The 27159-nt window shown below is 39.1% G+C and overlaps 1 protein-coding gene across 1 annotated transcript in view; it reads left to right on the forward strand.

Moving 5' to 3' along the window:
• The window catches only part of TUSC3 (tumor suppressor candidate 3), a 127946-nt gene that overhangs the window by 22161 nt on the left and 78626 nt on the right, over positions 1-27159 (forward strand). Inside the window, exon 2 of the mRNA XM_088131130.1 lies at positions 11716-11885. Within this exon, the coding sequence (XP_087987256.1) occupies positions 11716-11885 (170 nt within the window). The remainder of the gene's footprint in view (positions 1-11715; positions 11886-27159) is intronic.

Genomic DNA, 27159 nt, shown 5'->3' on the forward strand with positions numbered 1-27159 from the left:
GAAAGTGCAGACTTCTGCAGGAGTATCTCTGCAAACATATACTGTAAGCCGTTTTTCTTCCTTTGTTAATTTGGCCTGTTGATTAGTAGCAATTATAAATTTGCATCTCAAAAGTAGTAATTGGGTCTTTAAAGTCTGCTGGTCATTACAGTTAAATGTAACCATATTAGAACAAGCTATTGAAAATAAAACTGAACTTCATTTATAAAGAATTTGTACTAATAAGAATGTAGCAGCAGACAGGTGTGATTTTAAAAGCTTAATTCTCTTATTCTAAAGCTTAACTGATTTTTTGTTAAAGTGTGGATGGAATGAGAGCTGAATCCTTCATTATAATTATTGCAACACTGTCTTTGTAGTATTGCAGAAAAGATACACAGAAACCAAAAATCTTGTCAGCAGTTCTTGGAAATGCAGAGAAAAGTTAAGATGTTCCTTGACATGTCTTAGTCTTCATTTAATCAGCTGGGCTTTCATGCAAAGTTTATGCATTCCACCAAGATCAAAATTATTAGAGATCCATACTCTTTGTTTTGAAGGAAGGCTTTCTCCTCATGAGAAGAGGTTTTTGTGACCCAGCTACAGAAAATCAGCAACATGCTTCATGTTTCTCAGAAAAAGTTCACACTTACACCTAGTGCTATTCTATAGTTGATGTTCAGCAATTGTCCATTTCAGGTTAAAAGACTTCTTGGGGACCTATGAAAAATGCCTGAAATTTCTGAAAGACAAGTGAAATTAAAACAGTAATAACAGAACAAACTTTTTGGGAAAAGCTAGATTTTTAAAGAAAAGAAAAAGAATGGACCACCATAAAGTAATCCATTTTCACACATTAGCAATTCCAGATAAATTCTCTTCACCTTTGGCGCAAGAGAGATGTGGTAGTGGGACCAGAATAGACCAATACATAGCTGAAATGATAGAGAGCAGCTAACAGAATGGTTAATCTGTTAATCTGTTGATTAACCATTAATCAACATCTGTTCCCGTTAATTGATTGAAGGAAAAAGAGAATTATGCCTTCTGTTGCATTGTTGGACTACCACCCATCACTTTTTCAGTAGTCTTGCTTCCATATGTGGGGAGGAGTATATTAATGTTAGGTTTCATTGTACTATATGTATGAGCTTTAGAATAGTCTGTTTACACGTAGGCATTTAATGAAAGAAGATAGATTCATGCAGAAGCCAATATCTCTTGTCAAACTGTGTTAACATCACACTGAACCCAATGGTTTGGAACTTTAGCAGTTAAGTTCTGAATGCATTTTACATTAGCTGTAGTTAAAGGGAAATGATAATGCCTTTTATGCTTTGATATGGTGAAGTGTGTCTATTTCTTATGTTGTAATTTTTGTGTGCACATCTCATAAGCAATTTACAAATGGAAAGTATTGCTTCTATACTTAGAACAGATTTGCTCTTGGATTCCTATATGTAACTGTCTCATGACATTTATAGAGCAAGGAGAGAAAAAAATTCAGTATTTTTTGTGGTTTTACAGATATTTTAAATGGTCAGGAGATTTCACACTCAAATTATGTGGATTTTCAACACTGGGCTATGCATCTATGAAAGTATTTTTTTTCTTAGTTCCTTTTTTAATTAATGTCTGTTTTCCTTTATCATATATACTAGTCTTCAACCAGATATTTCTCAGATGTGTAGGAATATATATAGCCTTCAGATCAGTTTTTGATTCCTGGCAACTGCCTGGACAAGTCCCTACAGTTTTCTTGGCAAGATTTCATACGTGGTTTGCCATTAGTTCCTTCCTAAAGTTGAGAGAGAGTGACTGGGTCAAGGTCACCCAGCTGGCTTTGTGCCTAAGGTGGGACTAGAACTCACAGTCTCCTGGTTTCTAGCCTGGTGCCTGAACCACTAGATCAAACTGGCTCTCATTAGGGATATACATAGCCAGTATTTTGCAAGTTGCAATTCTAACATACTGTATATGGAGAGGTTCAGCTTAGGGAAAGATGGTTTGTATATTTCAAAGCCATGACATCTGAATGTGGATTATTTGAACATTTCCTTTGAACTCTCATGTATATGATATACATGTGTTAAATGATAGATATGCTTAAAATTTCATAAAAGAAGTGTATGTGAATGTTGCTTATTTGCTTTCTGTCACAAAAAATGTTGAGAAGGCAATAATTTAAAACACACACACACACACACACACACACACATTGGGATTCAATAAATGGATAACTATAGTACCCTGGCTAAATAGAATTTTCTCAAAACACCATAGAATTAAAAAAGATCTTCAGTTTTTTAAATTAAGTGATGTGAAGGCTGTGTTTAAAAAGTATGTTTAAAGTTTGTTTTACAATAGTTGGGCAAACTAATAGCCAAAGTTTAGAGAACATCAAGGGGACTTTCCCAGTATGTGACTTAACATTTTAAAAGTATAAACATCAGTATTTCACTATGGATGGGCTACACATTGGCATAGGGAACAAGCCAGTTTGGGGCTGAGGCACGTGCCTGACTTGTCCAAGCTGGAGGAGTGTTTGTAGAATAGAGGAATTTTTTTCACATTTTTGGCCAACCCTTACCTTCTTTCTTAAATGCAATAGTTTGTTTTTGTTTTGTATTTGATTCTGTATCTCATATAAGAAGAACTTAGAGCAAAAATCTGTTTCCTTCTCAGATACTTGAGAAGCAAGGTATGAAAGGGCTGGCATTCATGCATTTGGAGGGTGAGAGAGAGACCTTCCCTGCAAGTTGTATCTTATCAAAGCCATACATCCATTGGTACACTTTTATGTAATAGCTCTTCATATACTATGCTGCATTTTTCTAGTAATGCCCCTTGTTTTGAAGCAGTTTAATTTTCTCATCTTCAAAGCAGCCTAGATGTATCATCTTGCCCTCTCTTCTTTGAGTAGTGAGCACTATACACTGCCTTTACTACATTAGCATTATACTGGGCTGAACATCCATTTTATTTTGCTTATTAGTATAAGCATATTATTTGCTTATTAGTATAAGCATATTATTTGCTTATTAGTATAAGCATATTAGTATAGTCTCATAATAAAAGTCTTAATGGTTAATGTACAAAAATTTTGGATTAATGAGTTCAGCTTCTTCACGGAACAGGTTGCTAAGATTAGGTGGCCAATAAAAAGCACATGTTGACCTTCCTTGAGTGAGCTGTGGTTAATTACTTATCAAAGCAATTTCAAGAATAGGTTTTTGAGATAAAGTAACTGATAAAGTAAAGAATATGCTGCCCTTCATTTCTTGGGATAGAAAAGTATATGTATTGGTTCAGTAAATGCTGTTATAAATAAATCCATTCCTTCTAATAGTAATTTTGGATCCGTTAATAAACAAGAAGATGATTAATCATTTTGAAGTTGGGAACTATATTAAAAATACATTTATAGCAATGAAAGGGGGAAATTCTTCCTAAAAACACCCCAAAGAGGAATGTACATGCTTAATAAACATAGAAGTAGAAAGGTTTAGGGGAGGAAAAGTCCAAATTGAAGGGAATACCTAGTTTATTTAAGGAAGAAGAAATAAAAGGCAACCTATAGGCATAGGTCCCACTTGTGCATTACTAATGTACAGTTTGCTTAATGGGTATTTCCTTGCAAAATTGCTTGTTTGCAGAAAAATGTGGATCACTGCCTGCTACTTTCTTTGAGCTTTCTATTGAATAGCTTACAATTGGTTCAACAAGAATTTCCCAAACCCATTGAACTTTCTTTTATTACAAAAATCAGGTGACTTATAAGCACTTAAAAGAATTAATAGTATAATTTATTTTAAAATTAAGTTAAGAATAAAGTTTTATGAAAGGTAACTCACACTCCAAACCTTGTAGTTTTTATTCTTTCCAACAGCAGCAAATACCATATGCCAGATCACAAACTCCTATTAAGATCAATGATCTCATGGAGTAGCAGTAGCCTAGGTTCTTTGTACATACCTTTTTGGGGGGGAGAGGTTTTCAGGCCCAGGAAGATCTGCACTGAAATGTTGATCATGAGTGCTGCAGATCTCTGACTACATGTTCTAGCAAGGCTTCTTCGATGCAAGGGTCCAGAAGTAGGGTTTGCCTTACTCTGTTCATAATAGATGTGGAATTTGAATTCTGTGAGGTTGGTTGGTGACTGATTCTTTTTTGAAACAATCCATTGATTGGTAGTTGGGCATGGTGTTAGTTCTGTTCTGATTGGCATGCCTTGTCAGCCTGGTTTGGATCTTGTGCCTGATTGGGTGGTAAATCGTATCCAGTTCTATTGTTCTGATGATGGCTTCTTCATTTGAGTACCCGGCTTCCAAGAATTCTCTGACTCTTCTGCTGTTTGCTGGATGAATTATTTCTGTGTTCTCCAGTCAAATGTATGGTTCATTTTGAGGGCACAAGTAGCTGTTAGGTGTTTCTGATCTTTGTTCTCTGTTGAAGTTATGTGCTCTTTCCTTATTTGCTGTAATCAGCACCCTGTTTGTGCTCTGTAATGTTGGTTGCAATATTGGCAGTTGATCCTGTGTATGATGCCAGTTCTTTCTTGGTGGGGTGTTCAATTTTTTGGTTTACACAAAATTCTTTGTAGCAATTATGTGCTGCCTTCCTGAGTCTGAAAAACCCTGCCCCCTACCCACAAGATATGTATTTTCCTCAATTTCAACAGTATTTGCTAAAAGACACAAAAAACACTTTTCAAGAAATATAGGCCCAGTGACCATTTGGCTATCTGAAGATCTAGCATTGTTTATGTGAGCATGTCTCACAGTATCTGAAATCAGGTTGAAATTGGATTCTGACTTGTAGCCATTTCTCATTTATGTGACTGTCAGGAGCTGTTGAAATCTCTGTGTGTGCCCTGTTGAGTGAGTCACAGAACAAAAAATGGTAGTGTTGTTTTAATTGACTTTTGGACCCTTCTGGGGAGGAAGTAACATAAAATTATTTGGTTCTTCTAGGGTATGCCTTTTCCTTGGTCCTTCCTGGCATGTCCTCTAGCTCAAGCTTGCTCTTTGATCTTTATAGCGTTTTGCCCTATAGCTTCTGATTGTCAGCTTCTTGTTCACAGGCCAGCTTAATTCCTTAATTCTTATTGTTTCCATGGTGCTTTTCAAGTGATTAAAGTAGTGATGGCCACAAGAGACCTTCAGAACTCCAAAACATTTATTGCCTAGGTTTTGGCAGCAAAATAGCAATGTTTTGGTGGTGCAAGTTCAGACTGTTTCTTTGGTTGGGAACATTTAAGAATGCAGCGGGGGTGGTGTTGGTTTGCCTCCTACTCTCATTCCCATCTTAAAACATCATTGAAGGTCACAGCATCTCTGATGCTATCTTGTGGTCTTCCAGAGGGTGATGAGGCTATGTTCAATACCTGAATTCCAAATTTTAGCCATCCATGGCTTTAAATATTTAGATATATTAAATGCTAGAAGAAAAAGTGGTTTGAATCAATGAGCCATCAATGAGGGAGAATGACTAGGTTCCGTATGGGAAAGATCTTGGGTCCAAGCCTCAATATATTTGGTTATAAAGGATGTCTTGTACAAATTAAGAATGACTTTTGAGATCCTAAACATCCTTCTTCAGTCAAAATGGATGGTTTTGGGGCAATTGGACCAAATAAACTGATGTGTTACATAATTTCATATTTTGAAAGAAAATATACAAAGGTGTTTGATTATGTACCGTCAAGTATGTGGCAACTCTTAATGAACACATAGACAGATTTTCTCCATGATGATCTGCTCCTAACTTGGTCCTTCAGGTTTTCCAGCTGTGCACCCATCACCACTGGTGGCCATCCTCTTCTTCCCTTCCACCTTTCTCAGAATTAGAACCTTCTCCAGAGAGCTAGACCTTTGCATCCTAAGTAGGATAATTTGAGCCTGGTCATTTGTGCCTCAGTTGAGAACTGTGGGTTAATTTGTTCAATGATCCATTTGTTTGTTTTCTTGGCTATCCATGGTAATTCTCAGGAGTTCTTCTCCAACACAGTTCAAAAGCGTCAATACTTTTCCTTTCCGGTTTCTTCAAAGTCCAGCTTTTACTTCCATAGAGTGTCACAGGAAATACCATCGCCTCTGCCAAGTGCTAGTCTGTGGCATATTTCTTGACTGCTCGTTCCTTTATTATTGGTGGTTGATCCCAGAAGCTAGTGTATCTACCACTTCAATATCTTCATTGTCAATTCAAAGGGTGATTGTTCTACCTGTTTTCATTAGTTCATCTTCTTTATATTTAATTTTAGCCCCATTTTCACTGTGCTCCTTGACTTTTATTACAAGAGCTTGCAGATGCTCTGCCTTTTTGGCTATCAGGGTAGCGTCATCAGCATAGCACAGATTATTGGTGTTTCTTTCTCTAATTGTAAAACCATGCTCATCTTCTTTCAAACCAGCTTTCTTTAATATAGAGTACTGTGCAAAAGTTTTAGGCAGGTGTGAAAAAATGCTGTAAAGTAAGAATGCTTTCAAAAATATATATTGTAATTGTTTATGTATATCAATTTACAGAATGCAAAGTGAGCAAACAGAAGAGAAATCGCAATCAAATCAATATTTGGTGTGGCCACCTTTTGCCTTCAAAACAGCATCAATTCTTCTAGATACACTTGCACACAGTTTTTGAAGGAACTCGGCAGGTAGGTTGTTCCAAACATCTTGGAGAACTAACCACAGATCTCCTGTGGATGTAGGCTGCCTCAAATCTTTCTGTCTCTTCATGTAATCCCAGACAGACTCGATGATGTTGAGATCAGGGCTCTGTGGGGGCCAAACCATCACTTCCAGGACTCCTTGTTCTTTTTTATGCTGAAGATAGTTCTTAATGACATTGGCTGTATGTTTGGGGTTGTTGTCCTGCTGCAGAATAAATTTGGGGCCAATCACAAGCCTCCCTGATGCTATGGCATGATAGATAAGTAACTGCCTATATTTCTCAGCATTGAGGACACCATTGATCCTGACCAAATCTCCAACTCCATTTGCAGAAGTGCAGCCCCAAACGTGCAAGGAACCTCCACCATGCTTCACTGTTGCCTGCAAACACTCATTATCATACCACTCTCCAGCCCTTCAGCAAACAAACTGCCTCCTGCTACAGCCAAATATTTCAAATTTTGACTCATCAGTCCAGAGCAGCTGCTGCCATTTTTCTGCACCCCAGTTCCTATGTTTTCATGCATAGTTGAGTCACTTAGCCTTGTTTCCACATTGGAGGTATCGCTTTTTGGCTGCAATTCTTCTATGAGGACCACTTCTGGCCAGACTTCTCCGGACAGTAGATGGGTGTACCTGGGTCCCACTGGTTTCTGCTAGTTTCGTGCTGATGGCACTGCTGGACATCTTCTGACATTGAAGGGAAGTAAGCATGATGTGTCTTCCATCTGCTGCATTAAGTTTCCTTGGCCGACCACTGCGTCTACGGTCCTCAATGTTGCCCATTTCTTTGTGCTTCTTCAAAAGAGCTTGAACAGCACATCTTGAAACCCCAGTCTGCTTTGGAATTTTTGCCTGGGAGAGACCTTGCTTATGCAGTCTAACTACCTTGTGTCTTGTTGCTGTGCTTGGTCTTGCCATGGTGTATGACCTGTGACATGAGACTGTCCTCCACAACCTCACCTTAGCAGCAGAGTTTGGCTGTTCCTCACCCAGTTTTAAGCCTCCTACACAGCTGTTTCTGTTTCAGTTAATGACTGTTTCAACCTACATATGAAATTGATGATCATTAGCACTTGCTTGGTATAATTGGTTAATCATAATCAATCTAATCCTACAAGATCCCTGACTTTGTGCAAGTGTACAAAGTGTGCAAGTGTAAGAATTGATGCTGTTTTGAAGCCAAAGGGTAGTCACACCAAATATTGATTTTGGTTTAGATTTTTCTTCTGTTCACTCACTTTGCTTTTGGTAAATTGTTATACATAAACAATTACAATATATATTTTTGAAAGCATTCTTACTTTACAGAATTTTTTCACACCTGCCTAAAACTTTTGCACAGTACTGTATGTTCAGCACTGAGGGCAGGAAGAATTCACGACAAAAAAGAATATGTGCCACAAAAGACAGTGTTTCTGCCATGCTACCTTCAGTGTAGCTAACTTCAGCTTTGCAAAAAGCTTGGCAGTGAAAGTGCCATTAAAGAAGTTAACATCATTTATATTAACCAGAAAACCAACTTGGTCTTGCAAATGCAGGGATGCTTGAAAGTAATTTGATGTTTATGAAATGTGAGAGTGCAGAATCTTTTACTGTTGTTATAGACACTAGCACCTAATTGTCAGTATAAGGCTTGCAAAGTAATGTCATTTTGGTGAACCTGGCCTAAGAGGTTTCTTTACCATAATATGATATACAAATGCTTGGCCGCCATAGTGTTACTGATTTTCAAGACCATATGGCCATATATTTCTGATAAAATAATATTTTAAATGTATCTTTCACCCTGTTCTGTAACTGGGCTTTGAACATTTGCCAGGATGTAGCTGGCACATTCTGAAGAAATAGTGCATTGTTCAGATTGTATAAATTGTCCTGAGTTATTACTTGCAAAACCACTTAAAATGATTTTCAGTGCGGCAGTATTGGCAACCAGCTGTTCCAGCCTCCCATTTGTTGTATTCAGCTTTCTTGTGTACCTCAAATAATTAATTGTATACTTTGGATAGATTTGTTGGTTATTTACATGCACATCAACTCATTTGATTTTTAGTGATTCTCCATTGATAAAGTTTCTCGTAAACATTACTGATCATCATTTTTACTACCTTGCTCAGTGGAACTGAAAGCTGCTGAGAGGTCCAGCAGAACCAATAGGAATCCATTTTGTCATGTACTTCCCAGCATCAGTTATTTGTCAAGTTGATCAAAGTCATCTGTACCTGTATTATTATTTTATTATTTATTTATTTAAATTTATTGGCTGCCCAACTCTGTGGAGATACTTTAAGTTTCTGGGAAGCAAGATACTGTTTTGAAGTGCCCAGGCAAACACCTCCCAGATTCACTGGGTTATAAGAAGGAGGAGATGGATAGCACAAACTATCCCTCAGATTCTGTTTAATTAAAGCCTGTCTCAATAAAGTGTAATTCTAGTCTTCCTGTGGAGTTGATTTTCTGGTCTGGTCTACTTAGTGAGGCTGGCAGTACCCTGTAACTGGGCCTGAAACATTCTCAAATGCATCTAGTAATGGCTGGGCTATGGTGGAAGGTGACCCTTAGCATTTGGAGGGCTTCACTGGGGCAGGGTGATGATTCCATTATATGGGGGTGATTTTTTTGTTCTTCTGGATTTAGAGAGAAGTGTTGAAGCCAGCTTTTGTTTCTGAAACTATTTTAAAACTATGTTAGAACTTTCAATACAGGTTTCAGATTTTTCATGCTTTAAAATATTAGAAATCCACCACAATCCAAATAATCAATGCCATCTGAAGATGACATTGAGATGTCACCATGTATTCCAACATTTTAATAAAAAAATAAAATATTGAAGGTTCTTGAAAATTACTAGTTTGATGGAATTCAGATTTTTACTATCAGCCCCTTCAATCAGATTCCCTCTCTTGGCTGCTTTTATCAAGCCTCATCTCTTCAAGGTTCTTGTCTACATCCAAATGTCTAAAATTTGAAAAGCATCCAATATACCTGGACAAGCAGAGGCCACAATTATATTTGTGAGATTTATGTAAATCATGGTATCCTGTGTCAACAGAGATACCAGAGATTTTATTCAGAACAGGATGCGTTATCCATTCAGCCTTGATAACATGACAAGCTACTCTGAATCATCTGTTTCATATTGCTAGGAGCTCAGCTCTAGCAATAATTCTCTAATCCAGTGGTAATCCTCTCACCTTTCATCCTAAATTTACTATCTATGATGGTGTTGGCAAATCAGAGACTGCCATTTTGGCCAACCAATGGCAAATACCCATTACTGTGTATTCTGAAAAAGTGAAGGAAGCAGTTGTATTATCTTTTATAAATCTATAAATAAGATAGTGGCTTCTACTCCATGAAGGTTTATGAATTATTTTTGAGAAACAACCATACATTACATGACAGGACTGTGAACCTAAAGTACATGATATAGTTGAGTAGCAGTGGGGTAGGAAAGATTGTAAATATGTATTTGAGAACAGTTTAAAACACCTGTTCTTCAAATGCGTTAGTGAAAAGAACTTCCTTTCTCCAATAGATGTACAATACAATACAATACATATACATATAAGAGGAAATTGACCTATTCAAATCCCAGAGTGGAATAAGGGGTTAGAGTACTCTGTTCATTTCCAAAATTTTACTGATTTAAACTTTATCCATAAAGCATTGTGATATGGGGTTGTCAGCTTTCCAGCACAGCAAAATATAGTAAGTCTACCAAACTGAACATTTCTGTTTTTGTACTTTTACTTAATTCTTAGAAAGCTGAAGAGAAGTTCATCATTCCCTGTCGAGAGGACCAAAATATGTAATTTCAGAATTGCTTGCTTATTTATTTCTTCATTCACTCGTTCATTCTGCAAATTTATATGGCTGCCCATCTTAATCAAATAATTTTGAGAGGCTGTTATTATATTAGATGGCTGGAAGACAGTTTTGAAGGATCTGCAGAATGATGTTCAGAGGTACAATACTGCATTTAATTTAATTGAGGGCAAATATGTTATGTGATTTACTTCCATAGTTACAGATGCCAAGTTTGTTCAGGGTGGGTGGCATGGAGACCAATGAAAGATCCCAGAGACTAAGGAGTAAAGGATGGTGGAGGACAAATCAGGCAAATGGTGACCCAGCTGGGTCCCTTATCTGGACCCAGCTGGTAAATTGGACAAAAAAAGAGTTAGAATGGTCAGATTTATAGGATGAGTGGATCTTTGGATCACCTATATCCTGCTGAGATGTAGGCTTTGGTATTGTCATCATATGTAATTTCTTCATTATGGAGTGACAGCTGCCATCAGTACATCTGTCAACAACTAACTCTGCTTGTCTGTTGCTGTTGGAAGAGAGAGAGGAATTCTGGCACTTTGTTATGGCACTTAACTCTATTATTCTTCCATGCTTCCATAGTACAAAATTGTTACTACATATGTCTAGTTAAATAATAGCTTTTCAAGAAGCTTTGATGTGAATGGAAGACACTGTTCCAGGGCTTGTTAATCTTTTTCTGTCCTGGGTGCAGAGTGACCTCCATGTCCCTTCTAAATGAGTTCAAATGGCTGAAATCTTCAGAGATTTCACTGATTACATGTGGGGTTTTCATTAACCCACATGTAACTCCATGTCCCTTCTAAATAAGCTCAAATGGCTGAAATCTTCAGAGATTTCACTGATTACATGTGGGGTTTTCATTAACCCAGAAGATTTTGTAGTCTTACCATTTTTAAAATTTTACTTTTGAAAGGGAGGCACCTGCAATTGCTACATTGCTCAGTTCTGTTCTGTGCCTTCAGATATCATTATTTCAGACAAATTCATGAACTTATAGTACTAGAATGTTTCCTTACAACGAACTTTTCTACAGGGAAATGACAGTATGAAATTATTCAACAACAAGCATCTATTAAGCTCGTGACAGTGGAAGCCCAGCATACAAATTTTGCTAATAAAAATAAAAAAAAAATAAATTTCCATTAGCATGATAGCATGTTTATGGCAGCATCCTGGCATATAAAACTTTTTTTTTTAATGCAGCCTTTCTCTTTGTGTTTGATTTCAGAATCTTTTAGCAGAGAAGGTGGAACAGCTTATGGAATGGAGTTCAAGACGCTCAGTCATCCGTATGAACGGAGACAAATTCAGAAGGTTTGTGAAGGCTCCACCTCGTAACTATTCAGTGATTGTGATGTTTACAGCTCTGCAGCCACAGAGGCAATGCTCAGTTTGCAGGTAAGTTGTTTTCTCCTCTCCTCTCCATATTTTCAATAAAAGGTTTCTTAGCTACATAATTAACTCATCCAGTGCTCCCCCAGCAGGCTGGATAGACAGACACACAAGAATCCAAGAATCCCTGATAAGAAAATTTATTGTAGAAAAGCTGAGAAGCCATTATGAAAGAATTCCAACAACTCCTGCCTATCAATCATGAACTCTGTTTATAACAATCATTGTTCAAATTTCTTGTACCTCTTTGTCTTACCAGTTCCATTTAAAGAGTAAGAAGAGATTATCTCTTTTAAGGAGATACAGTTTCCATCTGCTCCTTGTTCTGCTAATGGCCTGATTTAGTATCAGGTTGTTTACTTTGGACTGTGTGAGAACTTACACAGTCTGTATAGCTTAATAATACTGGATTTCCTCCTGCATGTATCTGCAGGATATAGGTTAAACATGAATTTGTTACTCTCTATTTTTAAAGTAAATTATTACCAAATCCAGCAACTGGGTGCTTTTAATTTTGAATACTTCACATAGCATTTTTTTAAGCATATTTGATATTTCATAGTTTTCTGCTTGGATCTTTGGTCCTGTTTCTATCTACTCAGGGTGTTTTTGTATCATTTTGCAGCCTATTTTCTATGTCTTGCAGTTACTGATGTGGAAACTATGCCTAAATTTGTATGAAAATATGCTACCTAAAAAATAAGCAGTATTTACTTCATTGGCACTTGTGTAGATGGGATATTACTGTTTTGCAATGGACTTGAACTTGCAATGGACTTGAGGGAAATTATTCCATTAGATGGTGGCCATAGCAGAGAAACACTGCCCCTGATTTATTGATTTATTGATTGATTTAACTTCTCACACACATGGAATAGATAACATCCCAGTGAAGATGAGTGCCCCAGATGGGGTGATTCTATCTGAGATGGTGATCCTGCAGATATCTAGGAGCCAAGCCATGTGAGCTTTAAAAGACAAAAACAATAGAAATGTACACAAAAACCTCTCAGTAGCCAGTGCAGTGCCCACTTTATAAATGTAATATTGTTGAAGGGCCTCTCCCCTGCCAGCATGCAAACAACTGAATTCTGCAGTAATATGTTTTCCGAATAGAGCCATATAAAGTTCAAATTGCAGTAGTCTGTCCTGGTTGTGATCAGGGCTTGAGTTACCATTGCCAAGCCCTCTTGCTCCAGCTGTGGTAGCAGCTGGCACAACAACTGAAGCTGGGTGAAGCCTCAGTTTCTTTTTCTTTTTTTTTAATAATAATATTTTTTTAAATATTATAATTACAACAGTAAAAACTAATACAAAGAAAAAAGAAAGAATAAAAAGAAAGAATAGAAGGTACAGAAAAGAAAAAAAGGAAAAAATAGAAAGAAATAGAAAAGAAAGAAAAACAAGAATATAATAAAAGAAATATATAAAGAAATGACTTTTCCCTTCATCACAAGTATAAACAATTTAGTAACTTAGCACGTTATCTTAAAATACAATAAATGACCTCTTCTTCCTGTATCCCATCTTATTTATGAACAAATCCATAAAGCCTCATCATTTCAATCCTGATATCGGCAAAAATCTATTAAGGGTTACCACAGATAACAACATATCTATTTTAACCTTGATCAAATAAACTAATTTTATATTCCTTCCTTTTACTTTTAACAATCTTAATCTTCAGTCTATTCAAATAATGTAGAACTTGATTTCATTTTTTTCTTTGTCCCTTCTCATGTGATTGTTCAAAACTTTAACAAGCCTCTTTTGTAAATCCAATATAGGAAAATTATCCATGTCACTCTCTTGGTTTATTGTTTGTATATCTCTAAACCCACCAGGGACCACTATCTTGTGGTCTCCTTAGAAGGAACTGCTGTCTAGAGCACTTGTGTGTGATCTCAAGTCCTCTCCTTGTCCAGAGAAGAATTATCAAAGAGCTGGTCTACTCGCCAGCTCTTCATTCCACCATTGTTGGCTCCACTTTTCACAGAGCCATCTTCAATCCACCATTTCTTTGCATGGGTAAAGCCTCAGTTTCAACCTGCCCATAAAACAGTAGCTGCGAGCCCAGGAGAACATCAAAAATGCAGACCTGCTGTTTTGGGAGAGTGCCTCCCCCTTTCCAGAGTTATAAGTGAAGCAGACAGAGAACTGAACAGTCTTTTGCACAAACAGCAACTGCATCTTGTGGGTATTCAGCTTGTCCCATCCCATCCAGGATCACACAGCCTCCTAGCTGTGGGTCAAGATTCCATGGCATCTCTGGCTGGGGTGGGTGTATAGCTGAGTGCCTTTAGAATACCAGCTATATCTCGTTCCAAACTCATGGATGACTTCTCCCAGTAAACTTGCATAGATATTGAAAAAGAAGAGAGAGAGAATCAAACCTGTGGAACTTCACAAGGAAACACCTGCTGAGCTGACATTTTCAACCCTTGCACAAAATCCAAAAATATACCATGATCAATGCTATTGAACTTCATTGAACCAGGATCAGTTCTACTCCCCACATCCAGTTCCTGAAACAAATCATCTACCAGAGTGACCAACTAGCCAATATGGCTATTTCATTCCCATATTGAGTCCTGAACCCTAACTGAAAGTGGCCACTTAACCTAAAAAACCTATGTTAGCTTACTAATAAAAATACCTGGAACATCTAAGCCATTGGTCTAATGCACGTTACAGGAATTGTTCATGATTTCATATCTGCATATTTTCCATACCTTTTGTATGTCATACAATACTTGAGGATCATAATAATCTTTTAAAATATACAAGGAAAACATGGTTAAGATATATAACCAAACTGATTTACATATTTTAGTCATGGTTTTAATTGCATAGTTTAAGTTTCTGAATTTCATATTTTGGATTAGGTTTGCACATTCCTTTTGGGGGCTGGAAAGTTGAAATGCAGTTTTAGGAAAAACGGTTTTTGGTCTATGCAACTGCAGAGCACTCAGGGCCTCTTGTGTTCTCCGCAGTGCGCAGGAGAGATCAGACATATTTCAAGGGCTCTTGCACACTATGGGAGATGCTAGTGGTACATATAAGCACACATTTGAAGTTTTGGCAACACACAGGCATCCCTTAAGACATGCTTGGGAGGAAATGGCTGCCAAATTTTGCATACACTGATCTATATTGGGCTTTTCTAGCCATTTATATGATATATAGTTCCTTACTATGTTCACCTTCAGCTTCTTTTTCCAGGGAATAAATTCTCAACAGGCTCCTGGAGTGCCTTTTTGGAATGACAGGTTGGCATGACAGAATTGGCCTGGCAAACAGTAAAGACGCTTATTGTTTGTTGCCAAGAAACTGCTTTAACTTCAGGAGGGTGAAGAGAAGGAATGATCAGAGCAGCTTTAAATGGTTACTGCTCTGATTGTTACATGAAAGAGCTGGTAACACATTCCATTATGCCAATCTTGGTGTAAATCTTTTTGTTCATGGGATTTTATACTGCACAAATACTGTTGTTTCATAAAAGGATCTCATTAATTGCAAGGTGTGTGGTGGGGGAAAGAGGGCTTAAGATTCATATTCCACATGCCATAGGCTGTGAACGTATCCCATTAATTTCATTGAAATCCATCTCTAAATAAATATTAGGACTGCAGGCTTCATCATTTCAGCAGAATGCAGCTGGACATCTAAAAAAAGAAACAACGCATTGCTTCTGGTTCAAAACATTTAAAATAATTTGAATTTGAGATTTCAGCTTTGCTATAGGAAACAATATGAATTAAATGACACTGCTGTACCTGAAAATGATAACAGAAAGTTAAAGTTTCTTGAATAATTGAGTAACTAAAAGTTGGGAAATGCAAGTATATATAGAAGATAAATTCTGGCCGTGTATGAGGTTGCTGAAAAACTTAAAAATATTGCCAATATTCTGTTTTATAGTGATGGAATGAACGAGCATTAGGAAAACACATACACACTTTAATAACATTTAAAAAAAAAACTTTTTGTGTTAGAATTGCTTTGAAGTGGTTAGATATATCCAGGGAGTAAGATCTGTGATCCTCCTTCTGTAGAATTTGGTCGTGGTGTTTTGCTATATTGTATATTCATGCTTTGGTTTTGAAGTACAGCGGTACCTCGGGTCACGAACGCTTCTGTTCACAACCAATTCGGTTCACGAACAGCTCCGTTCGCAAAATTTTGCCTCCGTTCGCGAACGCCGGATCAGGTGACGAACAGGATCCGTGGCCGTTTTCCCTTCCGTGACACGTGGTCGTGGGTTCCTGTAGGGAGGGGGACTCTCCCTCCAAGCAATAACCGCCTCCCCACCTGCCTTCCTGTCCTCCACGCCAGAAGTCGTGTCGAGCAAGGTTAGCGTTCTCTCTCTTTGTATTGTATTTTGTTTCACATTTTTGCGGTTTTTAAAAAAAAATACATATGGTTCAGAACGGATTAACTGTAATTACATTGAACCTTATGGGGAAATTTGATTCAGGTCACGACCAAAATCGGGTCGCGACCAAATTCGGAGGGGTCAGAACGGATTAACCGTATTTACATTGAACCTTATGGGAAAATTTGATTCGGGTCGCGACCAATTCAGGTCGTGACCAGAGTCACGGAACGAATTAAGTTTGTGAACCGAGGTACCACTGTATTAGAAATGTGAACAGTATTTTCAGTTTTTAAAAGTTACGGTTTTAACTTTAATTGCTACTTTAAAAAAGGAAATATTTTAAACTCCTCCCTTTAACAATTGTCCAGAGAATCTCTGCTGGAGAATACACTGATACCTTTTGGAATGAAAAGCAAAACAGGGTTAGTTTTAGGAAAGGAGAGAGATGCTTAGTTCTCTGAAGAAACCAGAGGGACCACAGGGTTTGAATATTTTCTTTCCATTTTCTGTAATCATGCCAATATGTGTAGATTGCAAAATCGAATGAGCTGAAACTCTTCTCTTGAGGGGTTTCTCCCCCCCCCCGCTTAAGAATTTGTAAACCTTATGGTTTGGAAGACAAATTTTGTGAGTTGGCAATCTGTGCCAGCAGAATGATAGTGGGTAGAAGGCCAAGGCACCAGTGTTTGCTAATAATCGTTGCTTCTCCTGGGGGCAGCACAAGAAAAATAAATTATACAAAGTAAATAGCCTTGCTTAATTGCTGTAATTAGTCAGTTTCTGTAATCTGAAATTAATTTTTTTTTAAAATGTGGATTTGAGGCATGCCTGACCATGAATATGTCCTTTAAACATATTCACCACCACTATCACCACCCTCCATCTCCAGCTTATCAAAAAAAAGTAAAGAGACTGATCCTCTGATCACCTGGAGTAATTCCACTGACCATTAATGAAATAAGTCAGTGCTTCAGTTAGGTCTGCCCCTTATCATTAAGTCTCACTTGATCATTTGGGAGCTAATGATGATTAGCCCCATGGAAATTAAGGTATTTTCCCCCCTATTCTGGAAGACAACTAAGATAAGATAGTTGAAACTATCAATTTTACTCAGCAAATGTAGTGGAAAAGCTATCTCCTCTATCAAAAAGCTCCTATTCAAGTTGTAGCTACAACTGTGTGAAAGTTGGATTGTATCTGAATCAAGTAAATGAATAAAATTAGAAACTGTCACTGTGAGATATCTGAAAGTATATTACTAGTTTAACTGTAATAGAGTCTAATGTCAACTCTCCTAGCAGTTCATAGCATGCTTTCTGCCTTTTCATTGTCCTCTAATCTTTCCTTTCTTTCTTTTATTTCAGTTTATATTGCTTTTCAGAGAAATTATTATTTCTCACAAAAGTCCACATCAATAATCATAAAAGGCAAAGACTTATGATTAGAAACAAACTAAAAAAGACAATACACAAAAGAAGGAGAGGGGAGAAAAAGTAGAGGAACAAGATTGGTTCTTCAAGGTCACTGCTAAGTGGCATTGATAGCCAGATCTTTATATCCAGGTTGCTGGTGGTCCCTCCTTGAAGAGCATTTAATCATTCTTAATCCCACAGCTAATAAATGAAACCAACATTTGCTGCCCACTGGCTGTCCAGTCTTGGGAAAACTGCCACTAAGAAGGGAAATATTTTATCTATCAGGAAGGAACAAACCAAACTTTCCAATAGCTGTCCCTTTGTGTGTGTGTGTGTGTGTGTGTGTGTGTGTGTGTGTGTGTTTTTCAGGGTTTCTGAGATCTTAGGCCTTCTGAGGCTTATATTTTGCTGGTTTTAGTCTACATGAGGGGTGGGAATCTTCTTGCCCCCCCAAATGTTACTGAACTACAATTCCCATTCCTTGCATTATCCATGCTGGGTGCTACAGTTCTGCAACATCTTGAGACCATAACGTCTGGAATCTCCCCATCTCTTCTCCAGAGCTGAGAAAAAAGCTTAGAGAAGGCATTCTACTTCCAGTGAGAGAAAGACCTGTGGGGCTTTCATTTCTCAGTACTTTAGGAAATATGCAGAATCTTAGGGATAAGCTCTTGAGCATGTTTCATGATGCCATGAGCACAGGCCAGCATCAGATTTGCCACATGCTGCTACTGATTTATGCAACTGCTTGTAAGAGGTAATGTGAATGACTATGTGATACGTAATGAGCTTTTAGTATACATGCATATATAATAACCCCATCCTTCCTTCAAGCCAAGGCTGTCCCATTTGTTGCAGGCCTCAGTAAGGCTTGATCATATTGCACACTGTAATGTGTAAGGATATTGGGACTGGTTTAGAAGTCTCTGGGACCAAATCTTCCAAATATACAAAGCAGAAAGTGGGAGGAGTTTCAGGCCCTTCAGGCAATATATTTGTATGTAGATTTCAACATGCAAGCAATGGTGAGCAGCCCCTCGAAAAGAGGTCATGCTGGGAACATCACGAGTGGTCATTTGTCCATGAGCATAGCATGCTTATCTGCAGTGGCAATGTGTGCATGTGAAAAGCTTCCCTGTGAACTGGAACTCTGTGTTAAGCAGTGTGATATGGTGCTTAAGGTGTTGGACTGGCATCAGAGAACCAGCTTTAAGCCAGTCACTCTTCTCTCAGCCTAACTTACCCTACAGGGTTATGGGTGTGGGGGGGAAATGAGAAGACAGACTTCTCGGTACTCTGCCTTGAGCTCCTGAAGGAAAGGTAGGATATAAATCTAACAAATAAATGTTAGCAAATAAATGTTGAAGCATTTGCATGTCTGGAAAACCTCCCTTCAGCAGACAACTGTGCTGAATGTATGTAGATCAGCTCTTCAGTTATGTCCTCAGTTCTACTTAGGGGAATTCGGTGCAGAAAGTCTGCAGTGCTTTGGCTGCTGTTTTCCCATGATATTTACAGTATTGGAGAGCTCAACTGATTTATTTCTGGTATAGCTGCATTGCAACTGAAATCAGTCTGAACCTCATGTTTGTATATGTACATATCCATAAATAGATGCTGTGGCTCCATTTCTCTATGGGTGGAGATCTTATTTTGCCCCTATTCTTGGCTCTTGACTTTCAGGTCCCATAAGAGGGATGTTCACTTGACAGCTTTGCAGCTCCTCCTCCATATCCCAGATAATATGTGCAAAGGGCCTGGCTCCTGTTTGGTCTCGTCTTTCCTTTTTGTATTGAGTAGATGTGAGGCAGTTGTTATCACTGTTGAATCTACAGTGGCTTGGGATAGGGCGTTCATTTTGTATACTTCTCGACAGCCTTTCAATTGGAGACTAATCATGGATCCTTTTCAAACTGCTTCTGCAATGTTGGGATGTGAAAGAAGCAGTGTGGAAGTGCCCTTACTCTGGAAAGGGGCTTCTCAGTGTTCCTTTATATTAAGATTTATATGTGGATGTATCTTCTGAGCAGGGAATGAATAATTATTAAAGGTTTGTGGTTCACTATCTAATAGCCTTGACGTTACATTTATAACCTATAATAAAGATTATGTTAATATTGATTCTTACTTAGTTACAGTGCAGCCATCACCCAAAGGAAATACAGTATTGGCTAAATATCTAAAAAATGTAGTAAAGTGGAAATGTTAAAAAGAATAAAAATTACTGTCTTCTATAGTTAAAACACTTTTTCATGATAGATACTAATATCCCATTCTTCCAATTTAGAGCATTCTAAGAGTAAGTGCTAAAACTCAAGCAGTCAAATTGCTTCCATCTGCTTGATGCTTTCATTAGTCTCTGCTGATTTCATTCATCTGCAAGTGTCCTACAGATCCTACAAGTGTGTCCCTTAGCATAAATGTAAGCGGGTGTGGGTATGTGTATGAAAACCCCCCTCAGTTGCCCAGTGTGGACTTTCATTCTGAATTCTTTACGGAAATTGGAATTTGCAAGAAAGAACATGTTTGCAGAGGGAACCAAATAATTGAGTATTCTGTGAGGACTATGGACACATGACAAAAAACCACTAGAAGAGTGTGTTTGAGCATTAGCTGTTTTGGATTTTATAATTTTGTGTTATTTGTAAGTTCTGTTGTTTTGGAATCAGTAGCATAATTCTGTACATGTTTCCTTAGAAGAAACTCCAGCTGGACTATATGGGGTTTAATCACCATCTTAACATGCCGTTTTTCTGTTAGAATGGAAGACATTGGTTAGGGATGGTCGCATAAATATAGCTTCTCTATCTGTGCATATCTTCATATGCTCATAGATATTCCTTCATATGCTCATGTGTGTTCATGTGTTTATAAACATGCTACCTCTGGAAGTATAGGTACGGAAGGTTTAGGGTCTCAGTTCATCCTATTTGCTCCTCCTACCTGTGAGGGTTCTTTGCTTTCCAAGGACTGGGCACACAACAGTGTAGCAAATCTGTACACCATGCTTTATAACACCACACACCTTCCCCAACAATATCCACCCAAGGTGATATTGCCATGTAGAAATGTCTTTAATACTTAGTCATTTAATACTTAGTTCAAGCAAAAGTCTATAAAGTCTGTAAAGTGGCATACAACCTTTGCCTTTTTCCAAACGTTCTTACACTAGTTGGGATGAGATGCTGCTTCAGTGTGATTGTTCCTCTTCTAGTTGCTACTGAGCTCCTGGCAAAGCCCCAAGCTCCAGGCAGGACTCCCATCAGGATATGCTGCTCACCATAACTTGTGGTCCTGGCAGTTAAATGACAGTCCTCCTGCCTGTTTGTAATAGCTGCCAATCTCCAGACGTCGCTTTCCGCTGCCTCACCTGCTCATCATTTTCCTATCTCCTTTTCTCCTACCCACCCATCCACATTCTGTCTTGGGGTTTGCTTTTCTAAGCTAAGAGTCTGGGTGGGGTGAGGCTACCTCGGGATGTCAGCACATCCTTGAAAATGCCAGGTTCAGTTGTCACAGGCAGCTGGAACGCTGGCTTGGATGCTTGTAACATTTGAGTTAGGGAAATGAGGGAAATGGGGTGAGAAACGTTTCCACCTGGCTGCTGCTACTTTTCCCAAGCACAGACAGCAACCCCAACTTCACTCCCTCACACTCACATGATCACAATCACATGATCAAAATTCAGGCACTTGGCAGCTGGCTCGCACTTATGACTGCAGGAGCACTTCAATTTTCCCCACCCGCCTATCTCCTCTCCATCTCTGCCCTTTTGGTTGCCCTGCACCCTGCCTTGTGGAACAGCAAACAGCCCCAGAACTGTGCAGCTCTGGGGCTGGTTGCCATACCCTAGGAAGCCACACCATCCCAGTCCCAGCTGCAGTTGCCCTTGGCACCCTACACTCCAAGACCTCTGCTGTCGTGTGCTCCACTGCACCAGTTGACCTTCACCATATTCTTGCTTCCACTGCTGACGAGGTGTGCCTGGCCTAGCCCTTTGTGCCAAGAAGTCCCTTTGCACGAAGCTGGCAAAACAAGCCCCTTTGCAAGGGGTTTCTCTGGTGAACGCTTCCTACACATAGCTCCCTGAGCCAACCCCCAGTGCTTTCCCATTGGGTGAAACCACTTCCTGCTTTCCCCATTGGCTGGCATTCTTATTTGCACTGTACTGTCTTTGCTGTCTTCTTATTGGACCCATGGCTGCCAGTTTACCCTGGGTGCACCAGCTTTTCTGGTGAATGCTTCCTACATGTGTCTCCCCATCCTGCCCCAGTAGCGTGGCACAACTTTTTTTTGTTCTGGGTTCTGGGACAGTTCTGGGGCTGCTCACCACCCCACAAGGCAGAGTGCAGGGTGGCCAAAAGGGCAGAGATGGGGGGAGACAGGCGGTTGGAGGAAGTTGGAGGCAGTCTCTTACCTTGCTAGGCTCAAGGCTGGGAAGGACCAAGCCCAGAATGGCTTGGATTGGGGTGGGTCCTCAGCTAATGCCCGGTGGAATTTGCTTAACAACAGCAACAGGAACTGCCAGGATTGTCATCACTAAGTGATGCGGTCATGTGATATCTCACTTTACGACCACATTGCTTAGCAATGGAGATTCTGGTCCCAGTTGTGGTTGTAAGTTGAGGACTACATATATGCTAGAAGAAGGGGTTCCCTTTGTGCCCCTTGGCAGAATTGTTCTCCTGTACTTTAGCAGGTTGGGTAGCCATCTTGTACTTGAACAGGAAGTGTAGCTTTTCCTCAACAGTTTGGTAAACCTGCTGCTGCTCTGTTGAAAGCATATGATATATTCAAAAAAGTACATGCTTTAAACATGGTAAATTCACCTAGGGAGAAAAGTCCATTTACAGGAAGAGTGCTGTCAGATGAAGTTATTTTGCAGCTTTTTTAGGCTCAAGCTGGGTTTAACTAGCCCAGTCTTGAAAAGAACATCAAGTGTATTGCACATTAAAAAAAAAAAAAGTATGGGCAAAAGTTTTTCATGCCGCAGGTATTTGAACCTGACTAGTAAATGTGTGGATAGCTTACCATCTTTAGTGATGCTTCTTTCCTATATCTTGATGAAGACCTCAAGCTTTGCGGAGCTGGAAAAGGTCATTAGGACCCTGCTCAGCAAACAGCCCACTGAGCAGCTCATTGGCTGCAGGATGCTGAGGGGAGGGATGGTGAAGAGGAGAGGAAATGGCATCGTGTATTCTCAAGGCTGTTAGTCTATTTGAAGCTCTTAGCAGAATGCCTTGAACTCCGGTATTCCTTTTTCTGCAATGGCTCTGATTAAAATTATAAAACAAATGATTAAAAAATTCCTTTCTGTTTCTTACCTTGACTCTCAACTCCTAAAGATGGCATACGAAAATTCATGGGATTTTGCTCCTTTCTCTACCCTGCTGATATGGGATGCCGCTCCTTTTAGACCTCTCCTCTCCTCTCCTCTCCTCTCCTCTCCTCTCCTCTCCTCTCCTCTCCTCTCCTCTCCTCTCCTCTCCTCTCCTCTCCTCTCCTCTCCTCTCCTCTCCTCTCCTCTCTCCTTACCTCCCCTTTCCCCTTACCTCCCTTCCCTTCCCTTCCCTTTTTTTTTCTTGCCACTGAAAGTTTATTTCTGGAGCACTTGCTAGGTTTCAACAGAGGTTGCAAGTATTGTGACAGAGCCTTCTAAGGCAAAGTAAAACCTTTTCTCTGAACAAATTGTTAAGCAAATGTAAGATGATAAGCTTGAAATTCGGGGAAAGGTAGAACTCTTTTGCAAAAAGATAATAAACATCCATTAATTAGTGAACAGAGCATTAATAGAATGAGCTTTAATATAAAGATGAGGCTATATTACTCAAGTCTGTTTATAGTTTTTCATTAATATAACCCAGTAAAGAAGTCTAATGTAAATGATTGAGTTGGAGAGAATGAATGTTATAATCCTGTTCTTGTATTCAAACTTCAGCATTTTTCTATTATACCTACTTTAACACAACTAGTTTAACATTGCAGTTATGACTTAAAGGTTGACAGGATTCATTCAGTGCGGAGTGACTGCCCTCTACAGGTTGTTAATGAAGGTGCTACTGTATAACAGTTCATTAATTAATGACAGTCCAGCATCACAGCCAGATGCCTTCCAATTTTGCCCCTTAAATGGGATTTTGAAAGACAAGAATAACTCTAGGCTCACCCACTAATAGCAAAAAGCTGTGGGTTTTTTTCCTCTTTGTTTCAACTACTAATGAATATCCCCTGTTGAAAGTGAGTCCTTATTTTTCTCCTTACAAGCACGATGCAGAAATATTGGTTGTCTTTTCATGGGGAGATCAGTGCACTGAGCTGATGGGGAACTGCACCTTTCTCCCCAAGGGGCATTTTATTTGCTTAGCAGTGACTACACTCATTTTTCTGGAATGTCGGTTATTCTTTTGTGCCTAAATTCTATAGTTATGCTGCAGTACACAGAAAACAGATCTCCCCAAGAAAAACTTGTAGCAAGAAAAATATTTGGCATGCCTTGGAAATTGCATTAACCGTTTTAGAATTATTCTTCACCACCACAATCTAAAGAGCTTTGGGCTTCATACAAGATAACGTAGCTTTTCTAAGCTGATGCCTTTGAGATGTAATGCCTAGTTATATGTGGGTGGGTGGGCTGCAGTAATAATAATAATAATAATTATAATTATTATTATTATTATTATTATTATTATTATTATATGCCACCTGACTCCCGGCAACTCTGGGTGGTTTACAAATATTAAAACATTTAAAAAACAGAGAACAGTACAAAAAGCATGAAAACAGCACAAGACAAAGGAACAATGATGGCAAAGAAAATAAACCCAGAGGGAACAGAAAGGAAGAAAGGGGCATCAGTTGTCCTTTCCAAGGCCTGGGTGAAGAGCCGGGTCTTTAAGGTCCTTTGAAATACCAGTAGGGTGGGAGCCGTTTGAATTTCGGGGAACCTCATTCCAGAGGACAGGTGCTGCCACAGAAGCACACTTCCAGGGTCCCCATAGGTGGCATTGTTTATTCGAAGGAACCTGGAATGCGCCAACCCTGCCAGATCAAACTAGTCAGGCAGATACTGTGGGAGACAGGTGGTCCCTCAAGTAACCAGGCCCTATGCCATGAGGGCTTTATAGATGGTGACCAGCACTTTGAATCACTAATGAAGTTATTTGATCTGTAATAATAATCAGCTGATGAATCTGATTATTTCACAAGCCCTTAAACATTCTTTTGGTTGGCTGATTTTGCTTTTGTCAGAAATTGTCATGATTTAGGTAAGATTTGAGATGAGGTTGAAGATTCAACAGAAGTTGAATGAGAAATAGCTTATTTGACTGAATAGAATGTATTCATTGTTTTTACATCACCTGCCTACTAAGAATCCGTCAAAGCGGTTATGAGAAACTCTAAATAAAAAACAATGCTAAAGCTATAAGGGCAATATGAAATCTCCATTGAGATGAGCTTATCTCCTAGTAACTTTATGAATGCAGCCTGGTAGTTTTGTTGGCAATAGTATTTATGTATCATTTATTTATTGCAATATTTGTATAGTGCCAACTCTACATAAGACCGGGCAGATTACATAGTTTACATAGTGTATGTGTATATATGTATATGTATGTATGTATGTGTATGTATATGTGTGTGTGTGTGTGTGTGTGTATATACACACACACACACACGTACATAAAATGATCTACATTCCTATTCAATCTGTAATAAAATTCCTTTTATAGGGAACTCTGGTGCTGATCTGGCAACAATACAGATCATAAATTCTTTGGAATGATTTTAATTTTAACCACCTTCTTAAAAGCCACCAGGAAGAGTGCCATTTGGGTCTCTGGGAGAAAGCTATTCCATATGTTTTTTTTCAACTTTCCAGACTAGCATTGGACTCTGGTATTTCCTAATGATCTCCTATCCATGTGATAATCAACCTGATTAGCCTTTTGCAGTTGTCTAGCATTGCTGCTCTTGCTAAGTTGTGCATTGTAGTAATGTCCAGACTTAGCACTTTTAGACTGCGGTAAAACATTGAAATAAGAGTGAAAGATGAAGTCAAATGGTTTTCTATGAATCTACTGTAGATGATGGAGGCTAGTCATTTCTATGAAGGAAGTGAATTCTGTAATTTGGATAGGATCAGGAATACATCTTTCACAAAGAAGTGTAGTATTGAGAACAACTTACATTAGCTTTGAAAAGTAATGGCTGGTGTGGGTCTTCTGGGCTGTGTGGCCATGGTCTTGAAGTTTTGTTTCCTAACGTTTCGCCAGCACCTGTGACCAGCATCTTCAGAGTGCAGGAGCACAGACAGGAGCAGTTCTCTCTGTGCCCAGGGTGATGTGACCCTTTTTGTGGGTATTTATAGAGATCTGAGGGGGGGGGGAAGGAAGGGGGGGATTGGGGGTGTGTGGGTGGGGTTGGGTTACTGAGTGGCTGCTTGTTTTGGTGTCAGCATCTGTGTGTATCTTCCTGGGGATTAGGCAGGGTTTTTTCTTCTATTGAATTCTTAACGAGGGGCTGCTGGGGGTGATTAGCAAGTTCATTGTGTGAACTGTTCACATGTCCTGGTGGTTGAGCTGAGTTCGCTGACCTTTTGCAGGCTGTATTTTTCAGGATTGGTAGCCAGGTTTTGTTGATTTTTAGACTCTCCTCTTTTTTATTGAAGCTATGCTGGTGTTTGTGAATCTCAATGGCTTCCCGGTATAGCCTGGTATAGTGGCTGTTGGTGTTGTCCAGTATCTCTGTGTTTTCAAATAGGATTTTGTGTCCAGTGTGCTTGAGAGCATGTTCAGCTACTGCAGATTTTTCTGGTTGCTGTAGTCTGCAGTGTCTTTCATGTTCTTTTATCCTGGTATGGATGCTGCGTTTTGTGGTCCCGATGTATACTTGCCTGCAACTGCATGGTATGCGGTATACTCCTGCGGCGGTGAGGGGATCCCTTTTGTCTTTTGCTGATTTTAGCACTTTTTGTACTTTTCTGGTGGGTCTGAAGATTGTTTGGAAATTGTGCTTTTCCGTGAGTTTTCCCATGCGGTCTGTGACCCCTTTGATATAGGGCAGAAATACTTTGTTGGTGGGTGGCTATTTTTCTTCTTCAGTCGCATGTTGCTTTCTTGGTTTGATGGCTCTTTTTATTTCATTCTTGGAGTAGCCATTCGCTTGTAGGACCCAATTAAGGTGGTTAAGTTCATAGTTTAGGAATTGGGTTTCGCAGATCCGATTGGCACGGTCCATGAGGGTTTGGATAATGCCTCTTTTCTGACGTGGGTGGTGGTTGGAGTTTTTGTGTAGGTAACGGTCTGTGTGGGTGGGTTTTCTGTAGACTTTGTGTCCTAATTTGAGGTCTGGTTTGCATATGACCAACGTTTCTAGAAATGGAAGTTGGCCGTCCACTTCTTTTTCCATGGTGAATTGTATATTGGGGTGGACGCTGTTTAGGTGGTTCAGGAACTTCTCTAGGTCTTCTTCATCCTGACTCCAAATT

This window comes from Python bivittatus, unplaced genomic scaffold, assembly GCF_059951505.1.
Source record: "Python bivittatus isolate LINGU-HERP-01145 unplaced genomic scaffold, Pbiv_v1 ctg000070_np1212, whole genome shotgun sequence".
Taxonomy (NCBI): Eukaryota; Metazoa; Chordata; class Lepidosauria; order Squamata; family Pythonidae; genus Python; species Python bivittatus.